At 46.8% G+C, this 14,208-nt stretch overlaps 4 protein-coding genes across 4 annotated transcripts; 2 read left to right on the top strand and 2 right to left on the bottom strand.

The window, feature by feature from the left end:
- Nucleotides 1-1,761: 1,761 nt before the first annotated feature.
- On the bottom strand, nt 1,762-5,272 carry BHQ10_009154 (uncharacterized protein; the record flags this gene model as incomplete). The annotated part of the gene is made up of 4 exons (XM_040882039.1): nt 1,762-2,268; nt 2,332-2,793; nt 4,582-5,093; nt 5,167-5,272. The coding sequence occupies 4 exons, from the start codon at nt 5,270-5,272 to the stop codon at nt 1,762-1,764; spliced, it is 1,587 nt and encodes a 528-aa protein (XP_040737656.1).
- A 436-nt stretch (nt 5,273-5,708) lies between these two features.
- Nucleotides 5,709-6,803, top strand: BHQ10_009153 (uncharacterized protein; the record flags this gene model as incomplete). Its single annotated transcript, XM_040882038.1, has 3 exons — nt 5,709-6,295; nt 6,349-6,630; nt 6,692-6,803. The coding sequence occupies 3 exons, from the start codon at nt 5,709-5,711 to the stop codon at nt 6,801-6,803; spliced, it is 981 nt and encodes a 326-aa protein (XP_040737655.1).
- Nucleotides 6,804-7,906: 1,103 nt separating this feature from the next.
- BHQ10_009152 (uncharacterized protein) lies at nt 7,907-9,185 on the bottom strand (the record flags this gene model as incomplete). The annotated part of the gene is made up of 3 exons (XM_040882037.1): nt 7,907-8,674; nt 8,754-9,048; nt 9,103-9,185. 3 exons carry the CDS (start codon nt 9,183-9,185, stop codon nt 7,907-7,909), a joined length of 1,146 nt encoding a protein of 381 aa, XP_040737654.1.
- A 475-nt stretch (nt 9,186-9,660) lies between these two features.
- On the top strand, nt 9,661-13,602 carry BHQ10_009151 (uncharacterized protein; the record flags this gene model as incomplete). Its single annotated transcript, XM_040882036.1, has 1 exon — nt 9,661-13,602. The coding sequence occupies one exon, from the start codon at nt 9,661-9,663 to the stop codon at nt 13,600-13,602; it is 3,942 nt and encodes a 1,313-aa protein (XP_040737653.1).
- Nucleotides 13,603-14,208: the final 606 nt, after the last annotated feature.

The following is a 14,208-nucleotide window of genomic DNA, read 5'->3' as shown; positions in this document are numbered from 1 at the left end:
ATCAGATTCTTAATGCATTGGGGTTGTAGATCTACTTAGGGTTTGGAATAGCGAGCCCTAAGGCGGAGAATTTCCTGAAAAGGTAAATGGCTATTTTTGGACTAGCTTAGTTTCCAACAATCTGTGAATTAGTAATCAGCTCGTATTTTACGTCATTGGCTTCAACGTCTCGTTTGATCCTACAGAGTTACTTATTGCACAGAGTAATCTTGTGATAAATTGTCCTTTACCTAATCTTTGAAGACGTTCCGGGATTTGCGGTGAGATAACCCCGATTATTACACATGCGGGCGCAAGACATGTTACCTGAACCAAAAGGAACAGCCCAATCAAGGCAGCAGCAACGGAAAACGCGACAAAAGGCCTGTAATGCGTGCATAAAATCCAAAAGGCGATGCGACTTGCAACATCCTTCATGTCGGCGATGTGTCGTTAAGGGGATCGCGTGCGTGTATCCTTCGACAAGGCTTCATGACCATGTCAATACCGCCAGCCCTACTAGCAGTACTGGCAGTAGCAATGCTGCGGTAACTGTCATTGATACTCGAAAACATGCGCTTTCAATACCGAGCACTAGTCAACAGAATTCGTTGGTATTCCATTATCACAATGACGGACCACAGCAGCCTTACTTTCAATCTGACCACTACTTCTTCAACAACGACCATCTCACTCAGTCAATGCAATTCTTTCTATTACCTGGCACTTGGACCGTGATGGATACCACTGACAGCGATAGAAATCGTACTCGTCGCTCCGTGCCTCAGCTCATTAGTACGGTGCATCAGGTGCAGTCTTGGGTGAAGCAGTGGATTGAGGAAGGGAGTAACATGTTCGTGCATAAGAGACTTTACCACTCTCGTGAAAATCGTGGTGATGGAAGAGGAAGGTCACATATGCCGAGATGTATACAAGATGCTTATACAACGTGCGCAGCTTATTTTGCGTGTACGGAGAGGAATAAGGAGATGATATTGGCAATTGTCGAGGAAAGGGTGGCGACGTTGTTGAATGAGGAGGGTGATCCAGATGACCGTGTTGACCATGGTGTTGATGATCAGCTCGATAATCCATTCTCGACCCCCACACTAGAAATAGAAAGTGATGGACAAACAAAAGCAAAATCGAGCAAAACCCGAAGCGTCCTAGATCATGTCGCCCGCGTCCAAGCATTACTAGTTTATCAAACGATTCGACTCTTTGACGGCGATCCACGATCAAGGATAATGGCCGAATCTCTGATTCCAGTGCTAAGCCACTGGTGCAAAGAGATGCTCGACAGCGCATTACTGTCTAGCCAATACATTAATTCGGCCCCGTCAATAAATACGAAAGGGCAAGCTAACTTCGAAACGAAGTTAAATCTAGACTGGAACGCATGGATTCTCGCAGAGAGTGTACGCCGTACCTGGCTTGTTGCGGGCCATATGCAATGCATCTATAGACTACTGAGTTATGGTTTTACCGTATGTCCCGGCGGTTTGATGTTCACGACTCGCGCAGGATTATGGCAAGCTGAGTCGGCGTATGAATGGTGGTCAAAATTCAGGGAGAAGGATGTTCTGTTCTTTCCTAGTCTAGAATCCGGTAAACATTTGTTGAAACCCGGGGTAACGAGTCCGGATGATATAGATGATTTTGGTAGGTTTGTATTGAGAATCATTGAAGGTGAGGAGAGGGTTAATAAGTGGTTGGCTGTTTCTTAGCCTTTAGCTTGACGTTTGTATTACATAAATGCATCAAGACATATAACTACCTAGCCTAGAAAACCATTACCCTTTCCAACGTAGTCATAATCTCTATCACCCTCGTGCAAACATCAACACAGTCTTTACCATAAGTACCGGATGCAACAACCTCTTCGAACCCATGCTTCCAATCATGCCAACAATTTTTCCTCGGGATTGGGTTGCCATTCTCATCCCGGTGTCTTTCCACCAGATCTGAAGAGGTGTCAAGTTCCTCGCGCCAATGAACAAGTTTGAACAACTGCTGTCCGTTCCACAGAATCCACTGTGCAGCGCCGAGAACCCACGCGTCACGGATCTCGGGCGTGTTCTGCGAACGGTCTTCACCCTCGAAAAAAGCACTATTCATCGCTTGCAACGCTCGATAAGGCGAGGCTAGAAAGACACCTGTGTCGTTGAGATGAGCTTCGAAAGCTTGAAAATTAACGTAACGAGCCGGATCAGTGTCGGGCCAGGGCTTGTCATCTACAATATTTTCTTGGAGGGTTTGATAGAAACTGTCTGTTCCAATCTGGATGTTCTGCTTTGATCGTTACCACAAAGGCTCGGATCCAGGAAAGTGTTCAAGGGCACTAAACCATACCTTCCGCTTCAATTTTCCAATTCGCGCCTCACTCCTCCCGACACCCCATAGTAATCTTGCTAGTTTAGCATGAGAAGGGTGGTTGTATGGAATCTGCTCAGCAAGTTCAAGACTGACGCTATTTATGAAGCGCATGTCTCCGTCTGGGAAAACATCTATAAGACGATCTATCGCATCTCTGATATTGGTCGTACTTTTTGGTTGCAGGAAGTCTTGCAGGATAAGGAATGTTTTATAATCTGATGGCAAGATACCCTTCGGAACAGATACATCTTTTTCGTCTGGAAGACTGGCCGTATCAGTTTTGAAAGCAGTTTTGATTATTTCGGATAGCGACTTCGTTGGTGTTGCCGATTTTCCTGTATCAACAACGTCTGGATACTTCAGCGCGTCGATGTTCAGATCTAGAAAATCTGGCATTTTCCTTTGGTGACGATGGACATTAATTGCTGGTGGGGGGGTCTGAAAGCAAAATCCGGCTCGGTGGGATCTTGAACGATTTATACTGAGTCCAATGACTTGAGAAAATAGTGATGAATCTAGGTTGAACCAGTACGCCACTAGATGCGACGAGTAGCAAGTTGGCTGGAGAAGTTTTATTGGCTAATAAACATAGAAAAACCGTCGATGATGAAACGTTTAAGAGCGGCGTATCGCCCACACAAATTAGCCGCCTAACACGTGCGTTAAGGTGTTGCGCTTTTTGAGTCGCTCTGGAGTCTTGCTTTCCCTTGAAACACTACTCGGAATTATGGCTACCCGGCGCTCAGGTATGACAATTTCATGTCTCAGTAAATTTTTTCATACAATCGCATTCTATTGGGGCTTTTCTCTCGCCCGCAGGGTTTCTTTTTGGTTTTCATATGGTAATATCTCATGCTCTTCGAATATAATTAATAGAGAGACTATTATTAGCCATAGCGCTTAGAGAAGACCATACTGTATTCATCGTAGAGCAACTCGTCTGGAGCTTCTAGGCTTAGTGTTCATAAGAATACATGAAGCCTCAATTACTGTAGATGAGCTTTATTCAAATTGAGTCTTCATTTTTTCTAATGCCCAATCTTCATTTCTGGCTTTGAGCTTGTGACTGCAGCGAGCGTGACAAATAGTTTTATTCATCAAGCATGTGTTTCAAAGGCGGGAAAGACGAACAGCCTAGTCATCCAGCAGTAAGTAACCCCAGAAATACGCTCAACACCTGGGTTGTCGCATATTTCGAGAATCGAAAAGTATCCTTGGTACCATTTCTAACAACAGCCATGGCATTAGGCCTACCGCATAAATCGACCAGAACATGATAATGGACAACAGTGGCATGTGCGACGGTATAGCAGTATTCAACAACACGTGGATCATGCACCAGCAGTGACACAAGGATATACCGGCAAAAAATACCCCCACAAGTATAGAAACACAGACAACCCTCAGCTTTTCCCCTCCGGTGGAAGCTATTACGAAGTACCAGCAAATCGACGGCAAAGATTTCCGTACAATCTTCAAAACTCAAAAGGAAAAGTCATAGAGACACTTCCTAACGGCGTCAGGCGCGAGGTTCAAGATGCCAAAGGGTTTACCCGTGCAGTAATCAACCGCGACAAGGTAGTTCAAGGTGTCATATATCACCCACAGGCTCAGAATGGACACAATATGAATTTTGAGCGAGCAGAAGAGATCTATGAGAAATCTTCTCGTAAGAGGAGGTGGTGAGAAGTCTTCAAACCGGTCTCCCCTCTGCTTTACAAAAGTCATATGAGTATTAAAAATAACTCTGGATGGAATCAGCGACGTCTACTGGCACTTTATGTATCCAGGGTAGAGGGAAAATGCACACAAGGAAGAGCAATCCATGTACGACATTGTGAAAGAACTCCCGGAATAACCCAATTCAACGGGTAGATGGCGTCAAGGGCAATGGGGTGTGGTTTCAACAAGGATTTTCAAGCATGGTTACCTGCTCATTAACTTTTTGCTGTATGATCATTATAGCCTCATGTGACTCAACTTGTACAATGTAAGATATCGAAACTTAAATCACTTAAGCTCTCAAATATCCTACCCTAGTCTTAGACTTAATGGCTTCTCACCCCTGAGCTTTCTCCAATAATTGGTCGATCGGAACAAATCATAACAGCCTTGAACTAAGAAACTCCATTTCTTGAAGAAGTCTTCAGTAAGTTCCCAGCCGCTAGGATCCCATGGGTCCGACCAAACTAACATTCCAGGGTTTTTTTGGTTGTCTTGACCCACCATTCCGGTCAGAAGATCAGCCGCAAGCTCTTTATTGGTAAATAGATGCTGTGTTTGGATGGCATTGTCTCGCATCTGAGGAGACGGAATGAGGTCAATCCAATCTGGGTATGAAGTGGATTGCTGGAGAGCGGTTCGCTGCAGAGTTGGCGGGATGCTGAGGCCTTGATAGGGGTTCGGGAAGATGATGACCGAGCCGTGGAACCCACAGGTTTCATTAATGAGATGTACATGACCCATGATGAGAAGGTTGGTGATACTTGCTCGGTAGACATTGTACTCGAGAAGCGGTAGTAGATGGTCACGCGAAATCGGATATAGATAACGCTCAGGGATAACACGCCCACTATGGCTGACAGCAGAAGGAATGAAAAGACCAGAAGACAGATAAAGCCCAGATTGCTGCTCCAGGCTTCTAGTCTGTGTTTTTGCGGTAGTGTCTTTGTTGAGCGTTATGACATCTTCGGAGAGACTGTCATGCTTTGCCGCACGCTGCATAGCTTTACGCTTGCCTATAATAAAGCGCGTCAGCCTAGCAAGCTTTGAAAAGAGTATTCTTATATCATAGAGTCGAAAAACACATACGAAGCGCTCGTAAAGCGAGCCGAGTCTGCCTCTTCCGTCTTTCCAATTTGTCTTTCAGACCAGTCCAGTCGTCATCTTCAGATCGTGCTTCAGCCAATTGAGGCATTGAAGCTAATTGTACCGCAGCCATTTTGCTCACATTGCATCAGAATCAAAGCGTGAATTTGAAATCGAGACATGAATAGTCTCGGGACTGGGGAGAGAAAGATAAAATATGACGCTAGAGCTGCAGCCTGCTTTCGCCAAGACTTCAAAGTACGGGTCAATCGCCCCACTTATGCAAGTTGCTTTCGCCGCTAAGCCAGAAACAGACTAAAGAAGTTCCTTATTCTGACCAATTAGACAAGGCTATTCCCATTGAGGCGATTGAAGACGAACATTTTACCCTCTTGATTCACCGTTTTTAAGTTCTGGCTCAGGTATATAAAGATGACAAGAGGATCATACAACTCAGCATATCTACTACAACGCAGACTCACTTTACTAAACAAGAATTATTCGTGACCATCCCGTGGATTGTACATATTCTCAGCCATCTTGCTATGGATTTCGCTGGCTTCTTTCGCTCACAGCTTTGCGTGAAGCTCCCAATTCCCACAAAACATTATACTGGACAAACAGTCATTGTGACTGGCTCCAATGTGGGAATTGGTCTCGAAACAGCCCGTTATTTCGTCTCCTTGGATGCTGCCAAAGTGATCCTTGCAGTCCGAAACACGACAAAGGGTGAACAAGCGGCCAAGTCAATCACACAATCAACTGGGCGTACTGGTATTGTCGAAGTTTGGCATCTGGATCTGACGAAGTATGACAGCGTCAAATCATTCGCTGAGCGGGCAAAGAGCCTGGAGCGGCTCGACATATTTGTCAACAATGCTGGAATCCTCGTGTACGACTTTGAGATTGCAGAAGACAATGAGTCCACAATTACCGTGAATGCAGTGAGCTCAATGCTTCTGAGCATTCTCATTCTACCAAAGCTTCGGGAATCCTCGGTCCAGTACGGAAAAGAGAACGTCTTGACGTTCACCGGGTCTTTTGTCCATTACATGACAGATTTCCCGGAGCGAAAAGCCCCAAATATCTTGGAGGAGCTGGCAAATAAAGACAGAGCAGATATGAAAAATAGGTATTGCATCTTCTCTAAGACTTCAAAAAAGAAGTCATGCTAAAGTTGAGCAGATACTACGTCTCCAAAATGGTCCAGCTCCTCATGATCCGAGAGCTCGCAAACCAAATCACCAACTCCTCGCTACCTGGAAACATCACCGTCTCAGCTGTAAACCCAGGATTCGTCAAAACCGAAGTTATGAGGAACGCAAGTCTCGCATTTCATCTCATCTTCAGACCATACCGAAAACTCGTCGCTCGTTCAGCACAAGAAGGGGCTAGGACAATGCTTCATGCGGCAGCGGGTGGAAAAGAGACCCATGGTCAATACTTGAGTGATTGCGAGGTTGCTGTGTAAGGTTTTTCGTTACATACACTTTATTGCGTGTTTATGCTAATTCTGTCCCTTCTGTAGTACTTCCGAACTGGTAAGGAGTCCAGAGGGCGCAGAGGCTCAGAAGAAGCTTTGGGCCGAATTGTCGGCACTACTTGAGAAGATTGTTCCGGGTATCATGCAAAATATTTGAGCAAACCATCTTAACAGATTTGTGACTCTATTTTCCTTGCTGTACTAAGGGAAAACGAGGTATTGAGATAGGAGTCGCTTTACCCAGAATACATAATGTGAAGTCCTCTCCTCGATTATTTCTTCTTACTTACCTTGTCTCTTACCTCGTCTCTATCCATATTTTCTCTACCTCAATAACAATTGGTGATGAAGACAACGATTCTGATATTTGTGTACTCCGTCTACGTGCAGTCATTTCTAGTTCAGGAATTTTTCATGTATGATGGGAAGCTTGGTTCATGATAGATGCCATGAGATGTCTCAACATATTCTTTGTGGCTGCCCTTGACGGCACCCTTTGCTCAATAATCATCGAATCCGAGAGGTACATTTATGCGAAAGGAAGAGAAAACTCGGAGCGCCCTATACACACAAACAAATCAAATACGTAGAAATCGATAGATTGAGTGTCAAAGAGAAATAAATTCACTATTCCATGTTTTTAATGGCCTAAGGCAAGCCACCCCACCCTAGCTTTGCCACATCCGTACCCCCCAGCCTTTTGGTGGTCAATCCTAATCTCATCCTTGACAGTCACTGCCCGATTAACTCAAAGGTATTTCATTGTCTCCAATGAGACCGAAGGTTGCGGGTTGCCCTCGCATCGGGCTAGCAGCTCCAGCGTTTTTTGTCCTTTATCTTTTTTTCCCGACCCAGGTGGCTACAAGATTTGTTTTGCGCCGATGAACAATGGCTATGATTTTTAGTGAGCTAGCAGTCTTCACTATAATTCACCATAATCAGCTGTTTATCGAATATGTACAACATTCAACAAGAAGACAGTATTCGGGGATTTGTGTCAGGATTATCAAAAGGGAGTCTTGCAGTCAGTTTTGCTCGATGTCTGGCTTGGTTGCAGTTGTGCTCAGGATGAGATGTGAGAGGAACTTAAGTCTGTCAGAACACAAGCCAAAGATATGTCAGAGAGGAGGCATATTAAACCCAAGTGTGTGTAGACGATGCAAAACATCAATCCCAAAACCAGGTGGACAAGTGATGATTATTAATTTGATATGTATCATACCGCTAAGGAAAGATGCATGCAAGGGCAGCTTCCAGCATCTACATGTTAAAGACTATATCTTGACTAGAGTTCATATTGTTCCCCGCAACAATCTTTCCTTTTCCAGAGCTCTCCTGTCCAGAGATATAATTTCCTCCTTGACTGACGCCACCTCTGCCCATTGAGTTGTAGTAACCCTGGCCATCGAATTCAGCACGTCGTCTAGAAACATCAGCCAGAAGATGGGGCGGATGCCATTGTGAGGGAAATTGCACATCATAAGCTCGCTGCCCAACTGCTTCATTATGGTAATAGCCAGCTGCTGGTGGTGGTCCGCTCGCGGTTTGGGACTGCAAATGCTTTTTGCTCTCCTTCGTCCACCTCCATAACTCGTTGGAGACGGACATGTAGCCAGGATCATCGGACGAGCTGAACTTGGTCATGTCCATATGATTGCTATGGATTCCAATCTGCGTATACGAAGGCAGAATTGCAGAGTGCATTGGCACAATCAAGCCCGCTCCTCCCACCGGCAATTCTTCGAAGAAACAGCTTATCTTGATAGCCCTCTTCCCATCATCGATGCGTGCTCGGATCATGGTGTGGAACTCGGTCTGGATTCGGGCGAGGACCTCGGAGTCCGGTTTGAGTGTCGCAAGCAGCTCCGTATTCGTCTTCTTGAACATGTCAGTCAAGCTGCCAAAGACTGTGGCCCAAATTGCTAGATTGGAGCCGCAATGCGGCGTCCCCATAAAGACGATGCCCCAGGTGCATTCGAGCACTCGGCGAATGTGTGGTTCAGCGCTGTTTTTGGATGCAAGAATTGCCTACATGATCTGACCCGTAAGTTTCTGTTGCTCGTTCTTTGTTCTGGGAAAGTGTGTGATACGCGCGAATCAAACTGACATCTTCGACAACCAATCCACCAAGACTATGAGCCACGAAGATAATCGGCCGCTCCTCGGTTTCTGTACGTTCTCTCATCTGCGCCAATACGTTTATCAACGTCTGCGCATGGTTTCCAATTCGGTTCTGCGCGGCCATCGACCAGAAATGTACAATATCTGCATCGTAACCGAAAGTGACAATTCTAGATTGTGGCAGATCGTTCTTCAACAGCGCTTCTGGCCAGGCTATGCCTGTCGACTTGTCTGTCCATGTTGACTCTAGGTTTCCTGTCAAGCCATGCACACACACAATACTATTTCCATCAACTTCTTCTTCGTTTCGTGTATTTGTAGGGGGCTGCGCTCACTCAACGACCGCATTATCACCACTGTCGTACCATTTCTTCAACCCATACAAGTCTCGACTCGAGTAATTTGTTTCGTTCGCCATCAAAGCCCATGGATTATGAGATGAACCTCAGTTGATAGAAAAAGAACGACGCGCTGTTCTTTTTCTCTAATGTATTGCGCTCGCGCGGAAGATCGTGCTGTGAAGGCCGACGCACACAGCTGAGTGGCCCCAAGGCTGAGGGGCGGCCAAACCCTATTTATCCTAAGCACGGTAATTTTTCAGTGAAAAACTTTCTATCAGTGCGCTCCCCCTACATAAACAAGGCCAGAACATCGTGTGGCTGTCATGTGGTGTGTTTTACGCTCCAATAATCAGAGTCAGAGTCCAAGTGAAGCCTATCCCGCGAGCCGATGATTTAGTGGGAAATATATGCGATCAAATCAGAGCGGTCTCCAGTCCTTTTGATGATTTAATCCGGAAAATGGAAAAGAAGAAAAGCTAGAAATACCTCTGAGTCTCTGATCATGTCTTCTGTGCGATTTTCTACAGTTTGGACTATGTGTGCGTGTCCACCATGTCTGCGAGGACACAGCGGGGAAACTCCATTCACGGAGCACACGCAACAGCTGGCGCAAACCAATTCGTAGGTAACAACTTCTCAGCTAGCGGCAACAATATCATCAACCTCTCCAATACCGAAGACACCGAGGCCACTGCGAAAAAGAATTGCCTGCGCGCGCTCTTTGTCTCGAGCCCGGCCGACGATCGAGCCAAGCATCTCAGCTTCAAGGGCCAGGTCATCTCAGCGACATGCCAGTGGCTCACTGAGACCGAGGGGTACCGGTGCTGGCTGGATGTCCAATCGAGGGTGAATCTCCTCTGGTTATGCGGCGGACCAGGTGTCGGCAAGACCATGCTGTCCATCTACATCACCCAAGAGCTGGAGAAGTATCGAGCCGAGAGCCTGGTGCTGTACTATTTCTGTGAAGGTCGCGATCCCAAGCGGAATTCGCCCATTCAAATACTGCGCGGCCTGATTTACTCGCTCGTTCAGCAGCGGCCGGCATTGATTGAACATTTGCTGCCGGATTACGAGGTCCAAGGCGATGCTCTATTCGCACCAGAAGCAATCGAATCGCTTTGGAGGATTCTCATGAAGATGATTGGCGATCGTCGGGTTGATCATGTCTACTGTCTCGTTGATGGAATCGATGAATGCGCAGCAACTTCGATGAGCCAGCTGGAGCATCTGCTGGCCAAGTTCCAAGCTTTGTCCGTGGCCGAGAGTGCTACTTTAAATCAGTCTGCAAGAGAAGGTATAAAGACGCCAGAATCAAAATTTAAACTCGCCTTGATTTGTCGCGAGCAGCCTGAGGTCATTCCACAGAGATTGTCGCGATACATCCGTATTCGAATCGGCAAGCCAGTTGATTGTAATCCACGACGCAGCGACAACGAGCAATTCGAGGAAGTCAATTCCCAAGACGTGGCGACAGCAGAGATACCAGCTGTTGCCGCAGCTTCAGACCTACCGCCGCAAAAAGAGACCAACAGCGGTCAACAACTCATTTTAAAGCCACCTACTACTACTAATGATCTTTCTCAACCACTGCATATCTACATTGAGGAGAAGGTACGAGCTCTCTCGGCTTTTAGGGGTCATGACAGAGACGTACAAGCATTTCTCGAAGAAAGCTTAAAGAAGCGCGGCGACGGCACGTTCATTTGGGTCGACATGGCTGTCGAACAGCTGCGCAAATCTGCCTTACATGAAAAAACTGAGAACACGTTTAGGAACCTACCAAATGGTCTAAAGGGTATGTACTGTCTCACGCTGCTTCAGATTTGTCCAGAGCAAAGTCAACTTGTCTCAATGGTACTGGGATGGATTACTGTCGCAATGCGACAAATGACCGTCAAAGAGTTGACGGAACTCATTTGCATGACTGTCAATCAGCCCGAAGGAAAGACCAAAGATGAAGTCGGTGCAGAGATCAAACGAGCAATCGAGGCATGCGGCAATCTCGTGAGCATAAGCGCAGGCGATGAAGTGAAACTGGGTCATCAAACCGCGAAAGATTTTCTGACGAGCCCTTCGTCGCCAATTTTGACAAATGCCCCTCTCCATCAATTTTTTGTCCAAGAAACGGACAAAAATGCTGAACTGGCCCAGTTGAGCTTCCGGTATCTTGAAAGATCGGTTCTTTCAAAGGATTGGATTAAGATGGAGTATAAATTGGACGAAGATCCGGAAAGGAAGGAACTCACAATCAAAGGCATAGACCAAGAGCCTTTCCTCTCCTATGCCACCTTGTATTGGACAGATCACGTCAAACAAGCTGGCAGAGGAAAAGTCAACTTCAACGTGCCATTCTTCGAGAACAAGGATCGCACTGTTCGCAGGAACTGGTGGCGCTGCGTGTGGGGGATGCTGAACAACCGTGACGGCATCCAGGCTCCTTCTAAAATGTCGATATTGCACGTTGCGGCTTGGTTTGATATTATTGAGCTCGCAGAATACATATCGGCTAAGCCAGACTTTGAGAATCGGATTGACAAGTATAACGCCGGACTCGTGACGCCTTTGGAGATCGCTGCCGAGCGAGGTAGTGCTAAAGTGTTTGAATTCCTGCTCGATTGCGGTGCCAATACAGTATTTGTTTACAATAATGCCCTCGAAATTGCAATAAGACAGGGACAAACAGCAATCGTGCAAATCTTGCTTGATCGTGACTTTCACTTCGATGTCTTTGAGGCCTCAATCAGACCGAAGAACGCGGCTGAGCTTGCCTTACTGCCTGTCGTGGCTGCTTGTAGTGCAGTTCTCCTATTTACGCCACGGAAGGTCAGGAAGAAACTGTTTGCACCATCAAACAAAAAAGCTTCAGATTACTCATTGTCTGAGTTCCAAGCCGAGCAAGGTGATAGAGACGCAGAACTTTCGCCACTATACACTGCATTATGTTGTGGCCATGAAGCAGTCGCCAAAGCCTTGCTTGTTAAGGGTGCCAGTGTGGAAGAGACCACAAGGAGAGGTTGGACGGCGGTGCATTTTAGTGCGTGGTCCGGCGACGAAAGATTGCTTGCGCTCGTGCACAGCTATGGAGCGGACCTGGATGCAAAGACCAAGGATGGTCGCGTCGCTATGCATATTGCCGCATGGCGAGGTCGGATCGATTCCATCGAGTACCTGCTGAAGCAAGGGAAACCGGTCGATGTAGCTACGTCTCAGCTCGAAACGCCACTGCATCTGGCGGCAGGCCAGGATCACACTGAACTTGTTCGGACGCTGCTATCGTCGTGGGGTGCGAATATTGAGGCTTGCACATCTATAGGGTTCACGCCTTTGCATACGGCAGCCAAAGCAGGAAAGGTGGACACAGTGAAAGTCTTGCTCGAACACGGTGCGAACCGAGAGGCTCTGACGGCCTCGCGCCAAACGCCTCTGAAAGTAGCCCAGCAAGCCGGGCATAACCAAGTCGTCGTGATTCTTCGCAACTATCGGCCCTACTCTGCTCCAGGCGTCTCGACTCCAGCTTCGCCTCCTCCATCCGCATATAAGTCGACTTCGCCCCAGTCCACGTCAGCAGTTTCATCAGTTCAATCTTTACATCAACCGACACCTCAGTCTGGCGCTGGAGTCCCTATTCCAAACTCGTCCTCTCAATCCCTACATCAATTAAGTCCATCTCAGTCTGTCCCAAGAATCTACACTCCAGCTCCTTCTCGACCAATAGATGAACCGATCACAACTCAATCTGCACCAAACATCGCAACTCCAACCTTGTCTCCTCAACCTTTATACCAACCGACACCTCAATCTGCACCAGCAGCCTTATCTCCATCCCCGTACCATCCTCCTATGCAGAACTATTATAACGAGAGGATTCCTCATGAACGACCACCATCGCAAGTATGTCAATGTGCATCTCCTGACCAAACTCCGCAGGGACACTTTCCCAGTCCAATACCGCCGGCCTCAGTCTTCAACTTCGCACAAGTCCAACCGAGTTCTGGACAACATGCGCATCAACAGGGGTCATCGCTGCATGGAAATCTACAGACATTATCACTCCGTGATCGTCCGCCATCATCTCGTCATACCTACTCGAGTCCAGAACAATACACTCACAGCCAGAACTCATCTTCATACACCTATCCCCAGCCCGCATCTTTCAGTATCCCGCTCCCTCCTCCACGACCGCCAGCTACGTACAACCACTCAAGTCCGGAGCAACATTATACTTACAGACAATGCCCTTTGCAGCATAGCTGTCCACAGCCCTTTCATCCTCCACCGTCACCTCATTATACCTCTATGAATCCAGAGCAGTATTCTCATGGGCAAGAGTCATCGCCGCATGGCCACCTGCAACCAAAACCACTCGGCAGTCCTCCACCGTTACCTCCGCGATCGGTCTCGGCGACGCCTTCTGAAGCGCGCCATCCACCGCCGCCGCCGCCGCTCCCGCAGAGATCTTATATTGCTCTTCCGGAGCCGTCTCAGTACATTTAGAGGTTTTTTGGGAGGTATTTGCAATGTACTCAAGTCTATTTAGCTCGCAAGTGAGTTGCCGATGTGTTTTATGTCGTATGGAAATATCTGTCTTAAGACGAGTGAGGACTAAATGACAAGTCACAGCCTGTATTAAATCTGAGCTGGAAAAGAATTAGTACCCAAGAGATTGATATAAGCCTACCTACGAACCATGGTATGAAAGTGGATCATGCGGGGAGAACGTCAGTTTGATATTTTAATACTCCTTTCTGTATTTTACCTTGATGAGACAATGCATCACTACCAACATAGCCCATGAATTGTTACGAATGATTGTTGAGATCAATGCAGACGGGATATATATCATCATCAAAAGCAACATACTTATTGTTGTACGAAGTAGAATCTTTCTTGAGCAATGAAACCAGGATAAGACCGAGTCCTAGCAACAATGGAAATGTTGGACTTGGTCCGTAACATGCAGCCCAGTCAAGGTACCTCGATTGATTTGCTCCTGTAGAGGAGATTTTGATAGGTTTATGGGGTGATCATTAGAACTAACAAGTCACACTTCCGTGGCGAGAGCTGGCAACGTAATCAATTGCCACATCCAACAGTGGGCTC

This window comes from Talaromyces amestolkiae (assembly GCF_001896365.1).
Source record: "Talaromyces amestolkiae strain CIB chromosome Unknown scaffold22.1, whole genome shotgun sequence".
In the NCBI taxonomy this organism is placed as follows: Eukaryota; Fungi; Ascomycota; class Eurotiomycetes; order Eurotiales; family Trichocomaceae; genus Talaromyces; species Talaromyces amestolkiae.
The sequence above is the reverse complement of the archived record's forward strand: the minus strand, read 5'-3'. Positions and strand labels throughout refer to the sequence as shown.